General features: G+C 39.6%; 1 protein-coding gene across 10 annotated transcripts in view; it reads right to left on the bottom strand.

The window, feature by feature from the left end:
* Positions 1–1,397: 1,397 nt before the first annotated feature.
* Positions 1,398–22,775, bottom strand: part of ahcyl2b (adenosylhomocysteinase like 2b) — an 82,088-nt gene continuing 60,710 nt past the window's right edge. For 7 of the 10 annotated variants that reach the window (XM_088644909.1, XM_088644911.1, XM_088644910.1 and 4 more), the window contains 15 exons: positions 20,352–20,495; positions 19,433–19,533; positions 18,151–18,253; positions 17,119–17,213; positions 13,606–13,712; positions 12,468–12,584; positions 12,211–12,274; positions 11,075–11,163; positions 10,095–10,165; positions 9,103–9,197; positions 7,106–7,204; positions 6,215–6,283; positions 5,924–6,002; positions 4,378–4,498; positions 1,398–3,612 (listed from right to left, as the gene is read on the bottom strand). In XM_088644909.1, coding sequence (XP_088501035.1) covers positions 3,606–3,612; positions 4,378–4,498; positions 5,924–6,002; positions 6,215–6,283; positions 7,106–7,204; positions 9,103–9,197; positions 10,095–10,165; positions 11,075–11,163; positions 12,211–12,274; positions 12,468–12,584; positions 13,606–13,712; positions 17,119–17,213; positions 18,151–18,253; positions 19,433–19,533; positions 20,352–20,495 — 1,361 coding nt within the window. In that variant the 3' untranslated portion in view covers positions 1,398–3,605. Of the gene's footprint in view, positions 3,613–4,373; positions 4,499–5,923; positions 6,003–6,214; positions 6,284–7,105; positions 7,205–9,102; positions 9,198–10,094; positions 10,166–11,074; positions 11,164–12,210; positions 12,275–12,467; positions 12,585–13,605; positions 13,713–17,118; positions 17,214–18,150; positions 18,254–19,432; positions 19,534–20,351; positions 20,496–22,775 lie in introns of those variants that run through there. The other 3 variants (XM_088644912.1, XM_088644914.1, XM_088644917.1) reach the window with 1 other exon arrangement.

Raw genomic sequence — 22,775 nt, 5'->3', positions numbered from 1 at the left:
CAAAATGGAAACTCTACTCGGATATCCATAAGCATAAAGAATATAAAGGTCACAAACAAGAAGCTATTTGGTCCATATAAGCTATTTAGTAGCTGGCAGTCAACTGATCCAACAATCTGTTCCAGTTGTTTCGTGAAAAAAAGGCTACAAGGGCTTCAGCTTCAACACCATGGGCTGGGTAACTTGTTCTTACAATGCTTGAAACAAAAAATTAGCCACCGCTGCTAGCAACTAAGAAATCAAGATCATTTACCCCAGTTTACTTGCACAGGGGACTTTCTAAACATTACTGTTCTTAAAATACAGAGATCAATACAAAAGTGTAAAATGTGGCCGGTGTCAGTTGAAAAAATGCAACTGTGTGATTTTCAAAACTAATTTTACCCACAAGTATTTAATTGTTTTGAACAGATATCTGAACAGCTCCAGTACCTGACAGTAGTTGTATCTCAGACCTTACCTCAGAATGTTATTACTTTGCACAACACAGTCCACTGTCATGATGTGTTACTTTCACGGGGCACAGAAAGGACTTTGCAACAGTGCAATCAATTGAAACATTATACTAATTACACAGATTATGTAATTAAATTGAAGCAGAGCTATTTTCGTCAACTACCTGCACTCATTTTCTGAAAGGATGATGACATGAATAGCTGATTGTCAAGTAGTAAATTTAATTTATTCATGAAATGGGAATATATTTTTCCCCTTCTGGGAGTTGTTAAAGAATGGAAAAAAACAGAAAATATCAGAAAAGCGTTTAATCAATTCCCTTTAATTTGAACTGCAGATTCCTCATTCTCAGTTGTTGCAGTTTTGTTCTTTGGTCAGGGGTGTAATTGCGTCAGTGATGTGTGTTGCTAGGCGCATTCCAGCACTGCTCATTGCATTATTCACCAACTCCTTTAAAAGCAACACTATCGCCTGCTGCTTTATATTATGTGATTTTGTGCTCGTCTTTATTTCCTGCTAGGTGTTTATGCTGCTTAGAATAGGATGTAATCTTCTATTTTATCTGTTCTATCAAAGAAGCTCCTAAAAAAAAAAAACTCTTCAACGCTTGTGTGTAAGAAAATAAGACTGTGAATTTTATCTAGAATGTAAATACTCCAACACACAACATGTCCCCAGTAGGCTTTCGGCTGGTTTTCAGCTTAATGTTTCTTGCCAGCTGGGACTGAGGCATCTTTTTGAAGAGATTCTGGTTGGAGTAGTAATCTACAAAGAACCCTTCACTGAAAACACTGCAGGACAGAACAAAACAAAACAACAAAACAACAACAAAACTACACAGACACCTACTTCTTTTGGAAAGAAAAGAAAATCATTATTTAGTGTTTAATCTAAAGTATTTCTTAATTTATATGTATATACTTCCAGAGTGATACAGAGGATAATTTTTTACACTTTATTTTTTTAACATTACAGATTCATTATTGCTCATCTACTACAATCACTTGCAATATTTAAAACATTGTTCAGACAACTTAAAATCTCAGATTTTGTTTTTTTTTGTACTGAAGATTTACAACGATAAATACAGGTATGCGATTTTAGTTAATTTCTTTTAGAGTTTATCACCTATCTGAGATGCTGGTGTTACCCTCTCCCATATAATGTTAATAAAACCTTCCCAATGACTCCACCGTAATGCACAAGCAATGATCCTGAGACAACTTCAGCAAATAAAAGTTAAGAAAACTGGAGACAACTACATACAGTAATGTAAAAATCATAACAAAACTTAAGACAATGGGTATTAAGATGCAAACAATTATCAATTGCATGAAGGACATTTTTGAAATTAGCACAAGCAAATTGCTAATAAAATTGAAAAAACAAAACTGGAGGTTTACAGTAGAGGGGCAGCATGCCTTGCTCAGAGTATCAACTGCTGGTAATACATGTTATTTTATGCATATAGTTTTTTTAAATTTAATGTATTAATGATGCACACAAGACAAAATGTATAATACATGGATCATAAATTGAACATGCTAGCTGTTTACAGCTAATATTCTGAACCGATCACAGAAAGATGAGATTTTGCTTGGACAAGAGGCTATAAGAGAGTGCTTCAGAGAGATTCCCCAGCTCTCAGCATGTGAGCTGTGGTATTTGTTCATGACAAGTTCTGTTGTATTAAGTATTGTGTCTTTACAATATGCAACTTGTCCAAAACTGCCACTGGGTGTGAGATATGTTCTATACCCCCTCGATTCTCATAGCATCCACCACCTTTAGGCCATATTTCCCTATTAAATGGGGAAATAGTATTACTTCAGCCTAAAATACCAAAAATATCCCACAGCTTCTACTCAAAAAGAAGCAGAGAGGCCTTGTTTCAAAACCGTTTCTAACACTTAAGTGCTGAATCGTTTAAAAAAATAAAATGAACACAGGGAAACTGGAACCCTATTTTACGTTAAACATTAGTTATGGCTTTATTAATATGATCCCATATAGGCCAGAGGATGTTGATTTGTTTCCGTTTGTCAGAGTCCATTAAAACACTTACTGAATGAGCGTGCACAACTGATCTAACTGTGGTCAGAAGGTTCTCCGATTGATAAGACAGAAGGAAAGACCTGGGAATACATTTGAAGCTACAAATAATTTGATGCTTATTTCAAGGAATATAAGAATTTGTTCCTTTAATAAGGAAGGTACATTTATGGTGGAAAAACCATGAAAGAAGATGTAAAGTCCATATAAAAGTTATTTTAACAAAGCAAGAATACATCACCTTCATTTAATTTCTCAACTTAAAACATCATCCTATAAACTCAAATCCATTTGCTCTTCCTTTTGACTTTTTTTTTTAATTACCTTGGCTGAAGCATTATTTAAAAATATTATTTAATAACACTGGATTCATTAAAATGGCCAAGCTAGAAATGTCTTAAGACAGCCTATCAGTGCAGCTCTGTAGTGTTGTACTGTCCATGGTGACGTTTCACACATAGTGTTTGATTTACAGAGGCAGAAAAAAAGCAAGCCCCAGTGATAAGTACAGTATTAGTCGATTTACTTGTGCTAACTTTGCTTGTTGTCATGGGAACTAAACAGCAAAAGCTTTGTAAACACAAGATCTGAGTCGTGTGATCTGTGGTAAAGACGATATGATTGGACCCAGGCCCAAATCTCCCCAGAATATCCCTGCTCCCACGACCACTTGGGAAAAAGAAATCACAAATAGAAAAAATAAAGATGATAAAACAAACATGTGCATCATATATATTCATAAAGCATCACTCAAACATTTGTTTTTCTTTTGAATATATCTCTTTTAGTTTTACAACAACGTCTCTAATGGATTACTTACAACTGACAAGGTACAGAAGAGAAAATGAAATGATGTAACCTCCTTGTCATTCCAAAAAACTGACAGCGGCTGGAGCAGCTCAAAGAGGTTAGAGTACAATATTCTTATTAAATAAATAAAATCTGCAGTGTGCTGTCTGGTACGTCATCGAGTCCAGCTTTTAAAACAGGATCGTCTCAATCCTGAGTGGTAACGCGGAAACGTTTCGACTTGTCGTCTCATCTTGGTCGGTACGGTTGCTGCGGTCTGATACTTTTCATTTCCTTATTACGGTAGGTTAATACCTTAAAAAACAAGACAGCATGGCATAATACAAGTTAGAAGCTGCACAAAATTAATATCAAAGTGATCTACAAGTATCTTTTAGACAGCAGATGTAGTATAAAATAAGTATCGCAATTCATTGGCATGGCATTTGGATTTTACTTCTCAAAAATACAAGAACGCAGAGGATTACTTAAACCTTCTGGCTTGTTTTTAAATCTCATGCATGTACGTGTTTATGTGTTGATGGATTTGTGTTGTGTTAAAAAGTGTTATCTATGGTGTACAACTTTTTACCTGTCTGCAAAGCGCATCACCCATCAGGGATAATAAAGTGAGTATGCACCCAAGTACCAGAGAAGTACTTCAGGTTTTGAGTAAAGCTACAGCAGTGTTTTTTAAAAATATGTATTTTCAGAAATCATTTTTCCATAAGCTACAGAAACTAGATTTCTCCTTGTTGCCTAGTTTTAAATCCATCCAGGTTGCCCAAGTTCTGCGGAGCTGCCCTCACAGACCTCCGCCAGAGCACCTGGGGTGCTACTGCTGTTCTCCAGTGAGTCACACTGAATCTTTAATGACCACAAATGTGTTGGCTGCTGATGTTCACTGACCGGGTGCTGCCTTTTGAGGCCTGCTGTCGTTGTTCATTATACAGTTCAGGCTAGTTACATGACAACCTCTCAGTAAGGACTCATCTTTAGATGGAAAAAGATTCCACTAATCAGAGAAGCCACTCGTTTACTCATATTCGTTATGGATGGGAGCAAAGTGTATGTTCTTACCTATAGTAATTTGGCTTGAATGGGCCATTTTTGTTCAAACCCAGGTATTTTGCTTGCTCATCAGTCAGTTCGGTAAGGTGTGCATCAAATGTGGGAAGGTGAAGACTTGCTACATATTCATCTGGAGGAGATAAAGATGTTCAAGCACTCATCAAGCCTAAATTATCAAGAACTATTTGCCTAAGAAACAATACACAGTAAACGATTTAAAAGTGATTAAGCAAATTAGGTGTGGAAAACGGGTCCTGGAATGAAATGTGCTGTTCTTTAAAGACAAAGACTGTAGACTCCCTAATGAAACAGCAGGGCACAGCCTACAGTGCTCTCCAATTCAGCATGAAAATTCCCTTCATTACCCTTCAGCTGGCTCTATGAACACAAAAATGGTTACAGAAGAGAGGAGGCCCATCTGGCTTGTTTAGCTGTCAGCGGCTAATTGATCCCAGGACCTCATCCAGCTATGTGTTGGAAGAATCCAAGCTTATCGGCTTCAACCACATGGAAGAATAGCGAGTTCCAGACTCCCACAACCCTTTTGGTAAAGAAGTGCCTCCTGTTCTTTGTTTTAAATGCTCATGTTTTTCCCCGTTCATTCTAAAGTAGTCCACTGCACTGACGTTTTCAAATTCTTTTGAGGATTTAGAATGAATGTATCAGTTCCCCCTCATAAACCTTTCACACCTATTATCTCTGGGTGGCATTAGGGATCAGGGAATTATTTAAGGTGTAACAGTGAACTCCAAATTCCTGGTAGGAAAATGTTCACATTCACCATCGTTGCATTTTGATAGCAAAGTCTGAAAATTTTGCCTTTTGTGATTTCCATCTTGAAGCTCTATATTAACATATACTCAAGTCAAGACAATTCATAAAACAGAAACAGAAAAATTCTTAAAGACCGCCAACATTGTCAAGCTTGCTAAATTTAAATTGTGCTTGTTTGCCTTCCACCGCCCATGTCACAGACAGTGAAAGTGTGCCCATGACGGCCTGACCTATATTCTCTGCTCATTTATTCCAGTAACGGAAAACACACGAGGCTGAAACGCCACAGTACTGTTGCCAGCGACTGACACACTGAATATTTCACAAAGACAGGCAGAGCTGAAACATTGGATCTTCAGTCTCAGTGCGTATGTTCCCTTTAGTGAAGCCTGTAGTGCTGATTCCACACAGAAAAACGTGCCCTGGTAATCATCCTGAAACTACCCTTTGGGCAGCACTGTGACCTTGTGTCTACTGTCTCTACTCCATAAGAAAAAATACCCTAGATCTGTCTGGAGAGAAGTGTGTATTTCACAAAGAAATATAAATAGGAAAGAAAAAACTTTGAAGACAGAACTAAGTTTTAGAAAATAGTAACCTCTTATACGTTTTAATCATGTCTCCTTTCACCTTAATCCGCCACACGGTTATTATACAATATTCAGACTTTAGAATTTACAAAATTAGGGATTGCTTTTCAGTCCACTTAAAAATCAATTTGTATCCACAGAAATATAGCACTTCATGATATAGCTCTAAAGAAAAGCATTAAAGATCTTACCCATTTTCTTTGGCAGCAAGTAGACGTCTTGTTTGTAGCGACCCTCAGGAGCATTGTAAAGCTCTATTAAAGCCAGTGCCTGGGAGACAGAGAGCAGCAGTTTGAAAAAAAAAAACAGCCCAGCCTCTCAATCCCTAGTTACTGTGCCATCAAGTATCAGCAGTCTACTGAGAGAATTTCCTCAGCACAGTTGGCTGGTATTTAACACAACCACGAGGCGTTGGGAGGTGAGGTGAACACAAATCCTCTCTCGGGCCCAGAGCCAACCCTCCCCAGAATGCAGTTCTGTACCTGGGTGGTTGCGGTAATCGACAGCACAAAGGTGGGGACTGTGGAGCAGCTCAGATTGAGAAGTCGGCCCTGCGGAGCAACAGACACACAATCACAACCTGCTGCCAGACAGCTCCTCTCCTCTCAGAGACCCCCAGTTCTCCAAGGGTTCTCCCACAACACAAAGAGCCAGAACAATCGGCAGACTGCTCTTCTGTGATCTGCTACCTGGTTCTGACAGTTTCATTTAAAGCACGAGATAAACTGCCAAGACTTTAGTTTCAAGTGGTACACATAAAAAGGCTTACATTTTAAAACCATCTACAATTTTCAAGTAAAAGACAGGACCAGAATAGTGTTTAGTAATCCCTTTAAATTTATCACCTTACACTATATAACATTAAGAATTTATATCCTCCAAGATGAGGAAAACCCCCTTAACAGAAAGTTAGTCCAAATTTTGAATACTATAGCCAGACTACTGTATTGGAATGGAGAAGGGTATCTATAACGACCAATCGGTAATGAGTGTGCTGCCTTTATAACTCAGCGCATTTATAATATAACAAGTCCTTAGATAAGTAGGGATAAGAGATAAGAGAGTGACCCCCCATGCTGCCAAAGATAATAGGGAGGTCAATGTCGATTATGAGATATATTGATTATGTCAAAGACCGTAATGGTTTACAAACTGAAGATGCATCATCCCTGCAGGGGGTCACGCTCACAAGCGTCTCACTACAGATGCTCAGCACATGTTTGTCAAACAATACTGCAAATAATGCATCTTCATCGGCAACTGGAAACAACGAGGTAGATAAAACAACAGCATGAACATGGTGAGCACTCCCCATTCTGGGGTACTGTTGTTCTGGGTGTACGGTATCCGCTGCTGAAGACCCAAGCTCTCACCTCAGCGAGCAGGACTATTCTTTTTCCATCGGGCCAGATGACGTGATCCACCTGCGATCTGACCCGCTCCCAAGTCAGCTCGGGGGTGCGCAGGCTCGCCTGGAACACAGGCCCCAGGGGCGCGTTAAAGCACAGAGCTCAAGCAGTGCCACCCGGAAACGCAGCCAGGCCAGGCTGTGTGGGAGCCACGAGCTGCGCGCTAACAGCAAGGAGGAATACGGCAAAGGAAGGAGGCGCACTATCGCATCTGTTGCGGAGCACTTGGTTTTGATATCGTGCAAAAGCATCGTAAAAAAAAAATATTTTCAAACGTTTTCTAAATCTGCAACGCGTCGCCATATGAAATATTTTTAAAGTGATCTACGATGCGATACATCTGGGCCTCCTGAGCTGCTCAACCCACAATCATGAGCAAAGGCTGTGCTCGATGATCCAGGGTTCGAGCCAGGGTCATGTCACTAGCCGACTGGCTGTGACCGGGATTCCCCTAACAGCGGCACGCCATTGGCCGAGCCCTGAGAGGGGAGGGTGGGATTATTATTATTATTATTATTATTATTATTAATAATAATAATAATAATAATAATTGCTTACACTTATATAGCGCTTTTCTGGACACTCCACTCAAAGCGCTTTACAGGTAATGGGGTCTCCCTTCCACCACCACCAATGTGCAGCATCCACCTGGATGATGCAATGGCAGCCATAGTGCGCCAGAACGCTCACCACACATCAGCTATCAGTGGGGAGGAGAGCAGAGTAATGTAGCCAATTCATAGATGGGGATTATTAGGAGGCCATGATTGGTAAGGGCCAATGGGAAATTGGGCCAGGACGCCGGGGTTACACCCCAACTCTTTTCGAGAAACGCCCTGGGATTTTTAATGACCACAGAGAGTCAGGACCTCGGTTTTACGTCTCATCCGAAGGACGGCGCCTGTTTACAGTATAGTGTCCCCGTCACTATACTGGGGCATTAGGACCCACGTGGACCAATCAGACATGGCCCCCAGGCACTCACACGGGTGAGGGTGGTCGGGCGGTAGGAGCTTCCCCACACTGCCTCATTCTCCCTTGTGCGCAGCCGGGAAACGAGAGGTGAAACTCACACAGCTGGCTCTTCCAAATCACATGGGTGTAACAAAACCATTGACAAATCTAAATGAGAAAACTCAGCCTCACAGGGAAGCAGCCAAGATGCATAACTGCTGAAACAAATTAACATTCAATAAATGTGAATATCCAATTAATATTCAATATCAATGATGTATGTGTATATATTAGTAATATACTGAGAGCTGTTAATAATGCAATAAATGAACACAGCAACCAGTAGAATCTGTTGCATTTTTAACGCCTCTTAATTTATTAAAATCAGAAAGTAACTAAATTCAAAAACGAATTCTTCAGCTTGGCATTGTAAAATCACGCACTGCCATCTTGCTGCCTGCGCTGCTTCAGTAATGACTAGGCTAGGTTTTTTGGACACAAAGTACCCTAATAAAACCCTTGCCTTCGAAAATTGTTTGAAGATGACTCTGACGAGTGCTTTATCTGGTTGGAGAGATTTATCATTTACAGCCATGCTGTTAATGAGTTAACAATTTACTTCATGCCAGTGCGCAAGTTCAGATTAATCAGAACATTAAAGCTGCTTCAAATCATTTAAGGCACAGTGGACGAGGTGCCTGTTTTGTGCTTTTGAAACAAAAGGTGTGGAATGCAAATGCTTGCATGTTCTGTAAAAACTGAACTTGCAAGTGTTAATGCACTGCATATGATAATGGGAATGATATCAAGATGACAAGCATTTCCAATTGCAAAACGCTCCTATACTATGGGTAGTTCAGTAGACAAAATGTATACAAGAACTTTAGGTTAAAAGGCTGCTTTTCTATTATGGTGTTTTGTGTGCAGCAAAAAGCATACAGCTTAACAACAAGCTCAAGAATATCAAGGGGCAGGATCACAGAGGGGCTGGAGGAGTCAGTCCTTACCACATCAATCTCAGTATTGGAATGGCCCATGTTGCAGACGATGCAGCCATTTTTCATGCGGTCCAAGTATTCTCTTACCACAACATTTTTATTACCTGTAATAATAAAAATGAAATTGCCCGTTATAGTCTGTTAGAGATAACGTTTTTAAGGCCTTACCACGTCATGCGGCAATGCTGGTGTGTGATACAGGCTAACTCTATCCTACTGGCAAATTCGATTTGGATTTCTGGGCATTTTAAAACCATGAGGTCTTGTCAACACTTGCCATCTGCTGCAAAGCTCACTTTCAATGCATGGGATCTGCTCTTCTGCCAATCTTGTCGTCTCTCCGTCTGCAACTTCATACCACAAAGCGCTTTAGCTCAGAAGACCGACTGCTGTATTTGGGACGAACTTTTTCTTTCCGTTATCTACATTTGGTTTTGCCTGTCCAAGTAATGGCTGTTTAAAAAGTAACTTGCGTGTAAACAGCCTTAATTAAGTAGGGATGAATGAAATCCCGGTGGTAATTAACCTCTGCTAGATTAGACTGATCTGCAACACCGTGGAAGTCATTGCCCTTAAAAGCAATTCTTACTTTTCATTCATTATGCTATTTCACTCATGTGCTATTCCAATTTGGAGCACAGCTTTCACCTTTGAGAATACACAAGCAAATCCTGTAAGGGAATGGCACAGTGCTGCAGTGCTGAACTGAGAACCATTTTTCCACAAGAAAAAAAATCTAAACTAAATTTACAGCATATAACTAGTTCCTGTTGTGGGAAAAGGGATACAGTACAAATAAAACATCTATTCATTCAGAACTGTAAATTGTAATTGCTAAAAGGGGAAAAACCTACAACAAATATGCTTATGTAGTAGTCTTTTAAATCTGTATACACATTCACAGTTAAATGTTCAATATATTGTAAGACTTATTAATGAGGTAAGGTACATTACAAAAACATCACTCGGTGTAGCAGTTGAAATCTGACTATTGAATATACCTGTGCAAGTTATTACAATGTCCACTTGTCTAATGACTTCGTTAAGCTTCACCAGTCTGAATCCATCCATGCTGAAAGAAGAAAGTGCAAAATACATTTAGTGCACAAACTAGAAAATAAAACACACATACAGTTCGTTCAACGGCTGCTCTCACCGCAGAGGAAATTAATTCAAATATTAACATTATAAAGAAAATCCGAACACTTCCACAAAACGTATGTGCTGCCTATTCTTTCATTCTTTTCATTTGTCCCCATCAGAGCCCATTCCCTGTCTACAAGTCAGAACCAACGGCGAAATCCTCCACAGGAGTCCTGTTGAGAAATTAAATCTTACTATTCAGGTTCAACTCCACATGAATGAATGTTCAGATTTAGATGTGGCATGGCAACAAGCAATTCACAACTCTAGGAACCCCAATTTTGATTTCAGGTTGGGTAACTGTCTGCATGGAGTTTGCATGTTCATGTGGGCTCTTTCTGTGGTGTTTCCATTTCCCCTCACCTCCCAAATACATGTTAAGGGAGAATGTATTGCCAGTATAACCAGTACTAGCTATGGGAGTGCAGAGAAATCCAATTTAATGAGCCAGACGGGCCTAGGATGGTTTCTTATGTGTGGTCTTTCTGACGCCGGAGCCCAGTTTAGGACTAGTCTCTTATCTTCCTGAACCAAAACAGGAGGCTCTCAAGATCAACAGAGCATGGGCACAGAGGTCTGCTTGTGAACGACGTCTCGTAAAAAACGGTGATCCGTGTCAAAGAACATCTACGGAAGTGGTCCACATTGTGTGGCGTCCTTAAAACTTAACCTCCACCGTTCTTCGGCACTGCAAGTCAGTAGAAAGACTGAGAACAGCCTCTGCAATGGCTGGCTGCACTAAGGAAATACCGATTGCCCATCAGCTCTGTACGCCCCACTCCCTCAGGTGACCTTCATACAGGCCCTCCCAGTTCTGTGAGCTGAGCTGTGTACTTACCAGGCCTGCAGGGCACAGATGGGGTCAATCTCTGTGACGTACACTATGGAGCCCATGGCCTTCAGAGCTGCACAGCACCCCTTGCCCACCTGCAAAAACAGAGAGGGAACACAAGGATGTGAATTCAAGTCACTTGAATTTCACTGGCAGCTTTCCAAATGATAATTTTCCAATGGAATAATATATCAATAAGGTATCTGAATATATTGGAATTTCAGTACTATTGCAGATGCTACTAAAGCAATTAAAGTACAATTCATATTAAAATCTAAAGCAAAAATGTTAAATTACAACTAGGGCAGCCCTATCTGCAATCATTAGATTATATGTTGCCATCTAGTGGCTCTCTTTACACTCTTTCCCCAGCGAATTACAAATTGGGTTTTAAACATCAATCTATGGAATTACATAACCTTGAGATTTGGATCCCCACATATATTGGAAAAAAAAGAAAGATGTAGAAAATCTGTTTGCATAAAATAAGCAAATGAGTTGAATATTTAAATAAAAGTTCAGTGAACAAAGATTTTAATGTTGGAAACAACTGGTCACTTATGTAGCACTGGGCACTGCTGTCCCCGCAGAAGGATTTAAATGTCCTAATTTAGAACAATCAGGCCATTAACATGGCATTTTTGCCAGTTCCACTCTATCAAATGCATCATAGGAGATCTGGGATAAGAACCGCAAAAAAGCACAACCACTGAGTTCAAATCCCACCAGCTCATTAAATCAACTCTGAGCATTAAGTGTTACCCGGTGTTAATGAGAGGCATTTAGCTCTGAAGGCAATAAAAGGTTCAGAACATATTACACGTTTAAGAGCTTAATGTACAGTTGCCGATAGGGCCAAACAAAATCTGTCAATTAAGGCTTTCTTCCCAAGATCTGTATGCCCAGCAGATGTTCAAAATGAACAGTGGCAAGATGCAAGCATGGACTTGGTATATCAAACGTGTTAGAGGACCTGTGTTTAAATGTACAAAAATAGGTAGTTCACTAGGATTATATTGTAATATCATAGGACTGGATAAACACACTCTTGCATTCAAATATGGTGATTAAATGTAAGACAACATGGTTTACTGTCACAAATCAGATTGAATGGATTGAATCAGGTGAAAACGTGCATTTACCTCTCCATATCCACACACCACGACCTGCTTGCCTCCGAACATCACGTCTGTTGTTCTTTTCAGACTGAGCAGAGAAAAAAAATAGGTTACAGCTCGCAGATGAAAACAGAACCTGTTTTAGTGTGGGCAAATGTAAAGGAAATGGACCATAGAAGGTTTAAAAAGAATACTGGATAAGACTGAAATAAACTCCCCTAATGAGCTTGGAGACCCAGAAAACAATCATTAAAAATCGCAGACTCTGCAGTAACACTTACCCATCCAAGATGGACTCCCTGCAGCAGTACAGATTGTCAAATTTCTGTTTGGTTACAGAGTCATTCACATTCATTGCTGGAACACACAGCTTCCCTGCCTTCGACAACTGGTACAACCTGGGCAGAAATGTCAAACAAGAACACTGAGAACACTGCTTCAGCAAGCAAACACTACTGAGGATGACCGAGGGGAAGTTCACTCCAGACTGCTGGGACCTGTTTCCTGTCACACAAAGTGCCACAAAAATGGATCTCTGATGAATATACAGTATGATGCTTTGAGATCAAGAAATTGAAATTATTTTTTCTGGCAAAATACAACTATTTAAATTCAACTAAACTTTTTAATAAAATTATGTTATGGTCTTATATGTTTTAGTCTTTCAGGAGAATAATCAGTATTATATTTAAGTGTCCTTGCTTTTATTTTGCAGCAGTTCTCTGGGGTTCTTCACAGATGTCTGCTGTTCTACACTCTGAAGGGATCTCAAATGATGGTACTGTTTAGCCTCTTTACCATGCTAACAGAATGGAACCACAGAATACTCACTCAATAAGACTAAACAATTTTCTGACAGAATCTGTATCTCAATTAAACAACATTAAAGAAGCCACAACATTTAAATTTTCTTAACGGAACTGTTCCAAAACATACTTAATGTTTCCAGGTATACAAAGTCAGCAAAAAAACAAAGAGTAACATGAACTCCAGAGATTAATTCATATTCAAAGAGTCAACAAGGTAGGGGTTTATAAGCAAAGTTGAGCCAGACTGTAGCAGCCAGAGCCTGATAAGACTCTACCAGGGATAGAGAATTAGTTGCATTGAATCCAACTGAATTCAATATAAACAATGTCAAATCATTTGAACATAACAAGATCAACCTACAACCAAACAGAGGATATAGTTGGACAGTTCTGCTGCACAGTAAGTGATTGTTTAATCAAAGAAACTAGATAACATTATGTCTTAAATTCATTTACGTTCATCAACATAATTAATCAACTAACCACTAGATGGAGCTGTGCTCTCAATGGAATCTAATCTACCTACAAGTTTTCTTCGAAATTCAGATGTTCTGTAAATGAATTAAATTAATAATTTAACCCCCCCCCCCTCTCAAACAGCATACTTCACCTGTGAACTCCAGTGACACTTTCTTCCACAATTCCCTTGATTTTCTTGAACATGTTGGGATACTTTTTATATATCCAGTGAGTGAGGTCACCTCCATCATCCAGGATCTAGAAGAAACATGTTAAACACTTCAACTCTGCATTTTCTCCTGTCTTCACATGCCTTTCTTTACTCAGCACAAACACGCACCTTGACTTATCTCTAGCAGCATTCTACTTTCTCTCAAAAGCCCCCTGTAGCTGTTCTTGTGTTTTCCCTGACCAGAAACATTACCTGAAAATTAAGTGTGTTTAGAACTCTTTTCCACAGACTTTGAATCTTAGGTTCCACTTTGCCCCTAAACACAGCATTGATCAATCTTACCCATTCTTTGACAACAAAGAATGTGGGACCTACAGTATTCTACAGTGTGGTGATAAAGTAGAAGATTTTATGGTTTAACATATTAAGACACATTTGACCTTCATCTAGGCCTCATCATGTCCTAACAGTAGATAAAACCTCAGTTGACAACACAACAAATTTTTAATCATTATTTCTTTTTTATTTAGCCAGCATATCTTTGTGAGAAAAAGTACACCAGTAACTTGTGGCACCCCCTTTAGTGGTAGGAACTTGAATTAAGTAATTCTTGTAAGAGACGTGCTTGATTGTTGGTTTGAAGTTCTACTGGTCAAACGCAGAAGAATGTTTTGTTTTTTGACAAACATTACACTTTCCATACTGGCTAAACAACGTCACTTTTGACTCATCCGTCCCTAGCACATTGTTCCAGATGTCTTGTTTTTCATTGAAGAGTAATTTTGCAACCTTAAGCTCTGCAGCAATATTCTTATTAGGCACTCTTCTTCAATTCAATTTTTTACCAATTATAGACTCATAAATGGCAAAATATACCACAAGCATGAGTGGCCTGTTGCTCCCTAGATGCAATGCTGGGGTTCTATGAAACTTATTTTTTCAGATGAAAATTATTTGGTCAGATCTTGGAGAAAATTTGGTAGAACATCCAGTCACGGGTAGATTGGCAATGATTTAAAGTTTTCTCCATTTGTACATGATCTTTCTTACCATGGAATGATGAATTTCATATTGGTTGGAAATAGTTTTGTAATCCTTCTCAGAACGATAAGCAGCAACAATTCTTTCTCTAAAACTGTTACAAATTTATTTTGATCTGGGTATGATTTGTTACCACAAACCTGAGTACTTGCTTTGTACTGAGTGTCAGATCAAACTGACAAAGTATCTGATGGAATCACTTTCTGGAATCCCTTTCTGATGATCATCTTATCATTTGCACATGTTTTGGTGCACCTGGTTCCACATACCCTCATTACTGAAGTGGTGGAGCTAAGGGTGCACTTACGTTTTGCACACAAAGATATTGAATGCAGGCTGATTTTTTAAAAGAATGACAAAATAGAATTTTCATTAAATGAAGTTAGTTTTATCTACAATTAGGACTTAGTAAAAACTAAGTGATGGTCACATATGTCTAAATGTGTTGAACTGTAAAATCTTAAGGGGATGTGCTTACATTTTTACCACATTGTACATTCTCTTCTGGGCTAACTGTCAGGGGCAAAGAAAAGCAAGTCTCTGTCTTACCAAACTCCAGATGACTACTCTTTATTTTAAACATTAAAGTCCTGTGTGCAGCTTGTAGACAAAGCTTGTTCTAAGATGAATCAATTTCTTGCCAACAGCGTTAACAGCGTTAAAAGATCCCGATGGAAATTTGTGCCTTGCTTCAAAACCTCACCTCAGGTGTACTCCTTTCATGAGAGTTATCGCAAACAAGGCTCTCTTTCATCTCTTAAAATAGTTCAGAGCACAGAAGTATTTGGGATTAGGGCGGTCAAATGAATTTGCCAAAGCTGTTCATAGCCACTGGTATTATTTGGAATTCCAATCTGCATAGTCCCCTAGTTCTTTACTGAAATTAGAACTGCCGAGACACTTCAACACCAGAAACGTCTCCTGCCACTGGCTTTCCGTGCATTTTAAGTCACAGCAACACACTGACACAAACTTGGAAATCCTTAAAGGTTTGAAATGCAAGATGTATTAAACTAAAACAATAGGCTATTCATTACTATTCACACAATTGGGCCCGAGAGAGAATGTAATCACTTTCAGAGTTACAATAACCCACAAATCTCAAATCTGCTGAAAAGCTTTGGATCTGCTAGAACAGTCATGTCCTACACAGCACTACCTTGATCAGGACTACACTGCTGGAAAAATGGTGAGGAACTTTGTAGAGGGCTTTTCATAGCATTTTGGAGTGTACGTTAGCAGCCATATCACCCTGCAACTCACAACTGGCAACCCACTGAAGCTCCTGTCTCTCTCCTGACTCTCTGTGGTCATTAAAAATCCCAGGGTGTTTCTCGAAAAGAGTAGGGGTGTAACCCCGGTGTCCTGGCCAAATTTCCCCATTACTCTGCTCTCCTCCCGTCTGATAGCTGATGTGTGGTGAGCGTTCTGGCGCACTATGGCTGCCGTCGCATCATCCAGGTGGATGCTGCACATTGGTGGAGGGGAGTCCCCATTACCTGTAAAGCGCTTTGAGTGGAGTGTCCAGAAAAGCGCTATATAAGTGTAAGCAATTATTATTATTACGTTACTTACTGGTCAACCTGATAGGCCACTACAAGCCACAAGAACATGATGCAAGTAATGGCTAAATTCTGTAAGTCTGCATTTTGAAATTCATATAGACATGGACACTGGTTGTCATTGCCCCACAATTATAAACTCTCTGATGTTCACAACCTTTTTTCCCCTGTAACACTTATAACTTAAATTTGGTCTATTTAAATCTCACTAAAATACATTAGAAAGTTCAGCTGTTCTTGAATTCGGAATGTTTCAACAGTGCTTTTGGGAGGTAAAATGACTTAATTAGTCTCTGCATAATGGTTTCAATATTCCTTCATAACTGCTGCACAAGACACTATAATCACATCCATTATGCTACATATGGACATGCACATAAGCACATTACATTTGTTTTAGCATCACATTGTACCAAGCACTGTGAATAATACTAAAACAAATGTCATGACAGGTTATTTGCTTATCTATCATCTTATGAATGTTCTGTCATTTGTGAAACAAATCTTTTTGGATTGAGAAATGTTTCACATACACAGAAATTTTAAAATGGTAGCACCTTTTGAGCACTTCTAGATGTATTTGAGCACTTTAAGATTTACTGTGTATTAAACTGAAAAGTTTTCTAAATCAACAAAGGATCATTTTTCTCTTCTCCTGAACTATAATTTAAGGTATCCTTTTACTAAAAAAAGGAAATTGAATATTTGATTTTTTAATAAAATTTGGTTTTATGGCCTTCTTAAACTATCAAGGTCTTAATACAAAAATAATTCTGGGAGGTATCAGGATTGCCACAGGATCGTTTCCCGTGGTAATGATTTAAATCACAATAACAATGGGAATGTGCAGTGCTCCACTAAAAGGTCCCACAGCAATTAACAGGCTTACCATGTTAGGCTGCCACCCTTCCACATTGACACAGCGATCAATACACCACCAGAAATCATCTTCCGACTCCCCTTTCCAGGCAAACACGGCAAACCCTGCCAAAATATATGAAGAGATTGATTCACACAATGCCGGCAGTCCACAGGAAGGGCTTTGCTGTTCAGCTAAATCTATTTTTAAGCCAGGAAAACATGCATCAGTTGGTAGATTTGCTACATCTTTCAGAGTGTGCTGCTGCAGCTATCTCCACCGAGCCCCATAGATACAGCCCAGCCTATTCTGAAAAAAAGCCAACGACACACATGGGGCCACCTCCGTCTCCACCCAAACCGAAAAAAAAAACGTAATGGAAAAATAAAAGCCAAATCTGAAATTACCCGAAAAATCTGACAATGCAAGTCAAGTTGTGCAAAAAAAATCCCGACTTTTGTGTCCTGATTAAAAGAAGAACACTAGTATGGGCTTTCTTCTGTAGAAAATTATATTAATTTCTTGAAATTATGTTGGCTTTTCATCCTAGATAATTCCAAAGCACTTTACATATAGGAGGATACCCACTTCACCCACCAAAGAGCCCACCTGGGTGACCCAGGGTAGCCATCATATCTCACCTCATAGGACAGCAGATAGAGAACCAAGTAACTGCTTCACCAACTGAATTAAGGGGGAACGTTAGTGAGGTCACACTGAGACACTGGGGTTAACAGCCTACTTTTATCAATGGAGTCATGAAGTCTTTAATGACCAAGGTGAGAAGAACTCAGTTTAGCATCTCAGCTGAAAGGCAGCACACCTCAGTGTCCCTGGTCATACTGGGGTAATGGATGTGACATTCTGGTCCAGAGAGCCAACTGCTAGTTCACCCACACCTCTTCCAGCAGCAAGCTGGATTCTGGAGAAGTATCCCACCACATCACTGAACATGCCCAGCCTCGATTAGCTTCTGAAATCCGGACACAAACTGGTAACTAGTGCTGTCAGGAAGGTTTCATATCTGGGAAACGGTCATTTTCATGTGCAAGTAACACCTACCTCCCTCGGCCAGGGCGGCGGCCACCTCGTTCTGAGTGGAGTAGATATTACAGGCGGCCCACCTGCACTGTGCGCCCAGAGCAGACAGGGTCTCCATCAAGACCTGGGGGCACACGTGACAGGGAAATGACATGGAGGACCACAGACAGGGGAGAGAGGAATCTCAGAATCAGGAGCCCAACCATACTGGACAAACCAAATCAGGAATTACAGTTCTCGCTCATGACCAGCACTCCTCGACAGCATGTTTAAAAAACAGCACCCTCTGAATGCAAGAGTCACGTCTGTTCTGGCTGGTTTGATTTTTAAAAACCGTTCATTTTTACAAGTAGAATTGGAATAAGCTGACCATTATGTTTCATACAACTTGTTTTTTTATTCAATTAAGAAATGTCTCGTTTACCATAATAAAATTAAGACTTCAAATGCATTAGGCAGGAAACAAAAACTTACCAACAAACTCACTGAGCACCTTGCTGCTAGTACTACTACCAAAAGCACAATTTACCTGGTGCGTTACTTCTAGGCTATTAATACGTACAGAGTGTTACAATTTTACTACAACCTTTACCTCTTTACGGTGACTATCAAAAGATGCACAAATCTCTCACACTGCAACAAACTGAAAGCTCATTACACTGACTTCTGCAGCATAAAAAAGGTAAAATGACAACACAGGCTGTTTAACAGTAAAGACAATTATTTTGTACAGCATTCCTCCTAGAAACCACCCTTTTCCTGCCACGTTGACCTTGTCATGAAGAGAACAACTTGTTTTCTCTGCACAGGGATTATACTTGCCACGTGCTATGAGCTGTATGACACGAGAAGTATCTGAATTCTAAATCAAAGCCTCTTTATAGGCTCATTATGTCCCACCGCATTACATTTTGTATTACATACTGTCAGTTTGCCCTGAATTAAGTGGAATATTTAGCATGGTGAATACTGGAATATACTTTATATACTGTATGCAAACTGATTTTTCTACCATTGATATTATAAATGGAGTGCACTACATAAAAAACATCTAGGCAACTATTTGCTTGTGCAATGAGCTGCGTAATTAAAACTTTACACTTCTCCTTTGACCCCAAGCTGCACAGATGCATGTTGAAGAAGGAATGTGTTCTAGTGTCGTGTGTTGTTCAAGTATTCTCTTCAAGTGTCTGACACTTGCAGCAGTTTGCTGTATGCGTGCGCTTCTCCCTTCTTGGCATCTTCTGGGGTTGAAAAGACACTTGTGGCAGAGGAGGTGCAGGCAGTGCCCGCGCGTACTCACCGCAGTCTGGGCGGTGATGTGAGTGCAGCCCACGATCTTGGCCCCAGCCAAAGGCTTCTCTCCCTGAGCCCTCTTCCTCAGAGCCATCAGCGCAGGCATCTCTGTAAAGGCAGGACAGGCAGCTGTTAACTGACAGGGCCCTGCGACGGGCCCCATACAGATGCTGTGCCACATGGACGCTTATGTATCAAGACGTAACTGGTCAAACCAAGTTTTTGCAGAATGCGACACAGACCCTTTACAAACCTGAAGCAACAGGTGTTCGTCTTCATCTCTAGATGCTGCATTCATTTTTACAAAGAATTTGGTGGCGTTTAATAAAAAGCTTTGATGAATCTGAATTACAGGAATACTATATCAATTCAACCACCCAAACTGTGGACTAGAAAACACCAGGGCCCGAGAAGACCTGCCTTCATACCCTGAGCCACTGTTCCAATTACTTCACTTTATGGCCAACAGTACAATTTTCCAATGACCAGGAACTATTATATGCTATAATATGACAAACTTTCTATTTAAGGACCAGTTTCCTGTGCAATTTTCCTTTAGATTTATACTGAAATGTCAAGTAAACTTTGGAATGATAAATATGGACAAAAATCATTAGAATTGTAGAGAAATCTGTTTGAATACAAGTGTCCTGATGCCCTCAGGATCTGCTTAAGGACAGGCCTGCAGAGTGCCAGTGTATCTCTGCAACTGGCTGAACGCTGACGTCTTGTAATCTCGAGAGAAATTAATGATTTGGCTGTGGTATAAGAGTGAAAAACTTAAAATGTGGAAAAAAAAACACAGGTAAAGTCTCAATAAGTACCTGTGTAACTGCCATATAGCAAGGAATCTGTAAAAACTAGCAAACCGTACGTTGATCCAATGCAGCTGAAATTCGGCTAATGTCTCCAGCTCTTCCTCTTACCTTGTTCGGCTATCTCAATCTCCCTGCGCCCAAAGTCTGCCTGCTTGATGTTCTTGATGCAGAAGTCGCTGCTGCCCTTGGAGTTTTTCTGCTGTTTGTCTCTAGGGGAGGTCTCATCGTCGGAGCTGTCTGTGTAGGAGGCAGCTGCAAGAAGAACACTTCTTTTAACAATCGCTGTGTAACACACAGGAGTAGGACCGACACAGCATACAGTAGCACTGAACACGTACTTCGTACTCTGACTGATAACCTGGTGTATTACCATTCTCTACTAAGCAATACAGTCCACTCAGGAGTAAAATCATTCCCAAGTTCCCATTGCTTTTTCAGTCAACCAGAACACTGCCATGCTTTTTACAAACATTTCACACGCCAGTAAAGTGCAAAAAAAAATGTTCCTATCTTCGTGTTTCAGAAAGGCTTAGACAAGTGATTAAAGTAGAATTTAACTTTAATGACTCAGCCTTTTCATTTTAATTAAAAATGAATGTTCAACAAATCCTTTAATCCCAAGGCCCTGCAATACGGTCTTGCATGTGTGCTTTTACGGTACAGGGAACTTTGAATGAGTACTCAGTCATGTGTTAAAGTAACTTAGAAGTACAATGCAAGACCCACTGAACACTTTCAACTTCTTGCTCTTCAACTGCAGACATTGTAACTCTAGAGTCTGGCTATCATTAAACCAATCCACTACCCATCAATCAGCTTCCTCTGCTGCAGAGAAGCAATACAGCCAATATAGGTCTCTGGTGAAACACATGGTCAGAAGTAAAAACACACGGTCAGCCCGGAACATAATTGATCTTTTTCAGTCCAAAATATTTTAGGACTCTTTAAATGAATCAGAAAAAAAAAACACAGAGTATGTTGACAGCATTAGACGTTTTATGTTGTTTGGTTCAGCTCTCTTATTTAACCTGTTACAGCAAGAAGCACAAGAACCTAACAAGAAGCAAACAATGTGAAAAACACTGGGCTAAATGCCAAGGGTGAAAATGCTAGTATTATTTAGTAAGACCACCTCAGCCATGATGACCCTGAGTTGCCATTTGTATAGTTACAACAACTTCACCTTGTCAGCTGAAGATCTTCAAGCCTACAAACCTATGGACCACATCACCAGAATTCCAACTAGTGAGGCTTCTCTTTCATGTCTCAGGTCATTGTTGAACAACGAAAGGAGACTGGCTGTAGGCCACACCGGCCACTCTATTAAAGGGTAAGCTGTTCACAGCAGCTCTGTGGGAATACACTGCCACAATTTCACTTTTGTTGAACATGGTGCTCATTGTAAACCTGCTTAAGGACAATCCTATTACATTGGATTGCAGGTTACTAAAGTGCACTGGACTTTCATAAGGAAAGTTTGACTGTGCACTACACTGCTTTGCTACACTAAATTTGACAAAGAACAAGAAATGGTGGCTAGTTTCTTTTTATTGAAATTTGAGACTTAATGTACCCAATGAGTTTTTTCTTTCTCTCAGCTTCAGAGATGTATTTTTCTCTTAAAGAGCATTCCTTCCCATTCTCGTACAATACATCCCGATAGGAAACCAAGTCAAATAAACAAACAAAAACCTTCAATTACACAGAAGTAATTTCACAGTTATGCCAATCTCTTTATGTAGATTTGTTACAGCAAACAGCTTGATAATAAGCCTATTATGAGCAACAGCAATGCCTAAAACCTCAGGAGCAATTTTATTTACAATTGCATTTATAAAACCAAATACCCACAGTTACGGTAACTGGCTGAAGTGCCACATTTACCACTTGGATGTCAAATGCTTCTTGATTATTATGGTGCCAACCAGTCATCAGCTTGATTTTGGTGAAACTTTAAATATTAATAAAAAATACTAAATAAAATGTAAATACAATTTTGGAAAGCCAGTAGATCATTAAGTATGTTTTTGTTGTTGTTCTTTTTCTACATTTTCTGAAAAGCAAAAAAGGTTATGCAGTACACTGCTCTTTAAATTATTAAAATCCAAATTGCAAGCGATTACAAAATCCAGGACTTTCCATTTGCATCTAAGAACATACTACTGGTACCTACGTTAATCATACTGTAGAGGATACTTATGGCTTAGGTTCTTAACTATGCAGTTCTTTTTTCCCCTCAGGGTTTCTTATGAATAAAGGTGTCACAGGTTGGAGGTAGGACAGTTTTCAATTTTTGGCCACTAGAGCTTGAATTATCTTAAAGGAATTACCTGTGTAAATATGAGCGCGATGGATATAGAACATGGTTTGCTCCAACAGTCGAAAGACCTATTTACTGTTTCTTAATTCCTTGAACAGAATTTCTTATATCCACTCTCTGGAAATGTTATGGATGACAATGTTATATAGAAGTCCATATTCTAGTCCAAGTCCATATTTCTGCATGTAAATAGAGAATAGAGTAGAAACACT

Source organism: Lepisosteus platostomus, chromosome 9 (assembly GCF_059453375.1).
Source record: "Lepisosteus platostomus isolate fLepPlt1 chromosome 9, fLepPlt1.hap1, whole genome shotgun sequence".
Classification (NCBI taxonomy): Eukaryota; Metazoa; Chordata; class Actinopteri; order Semionotiformes; family Lepisosteidae; genus Lepisosteus; species Lepisosteus platostomus.
This window is presented reverse-complemented; position numbering and strand designations above follow the sequence as displayed.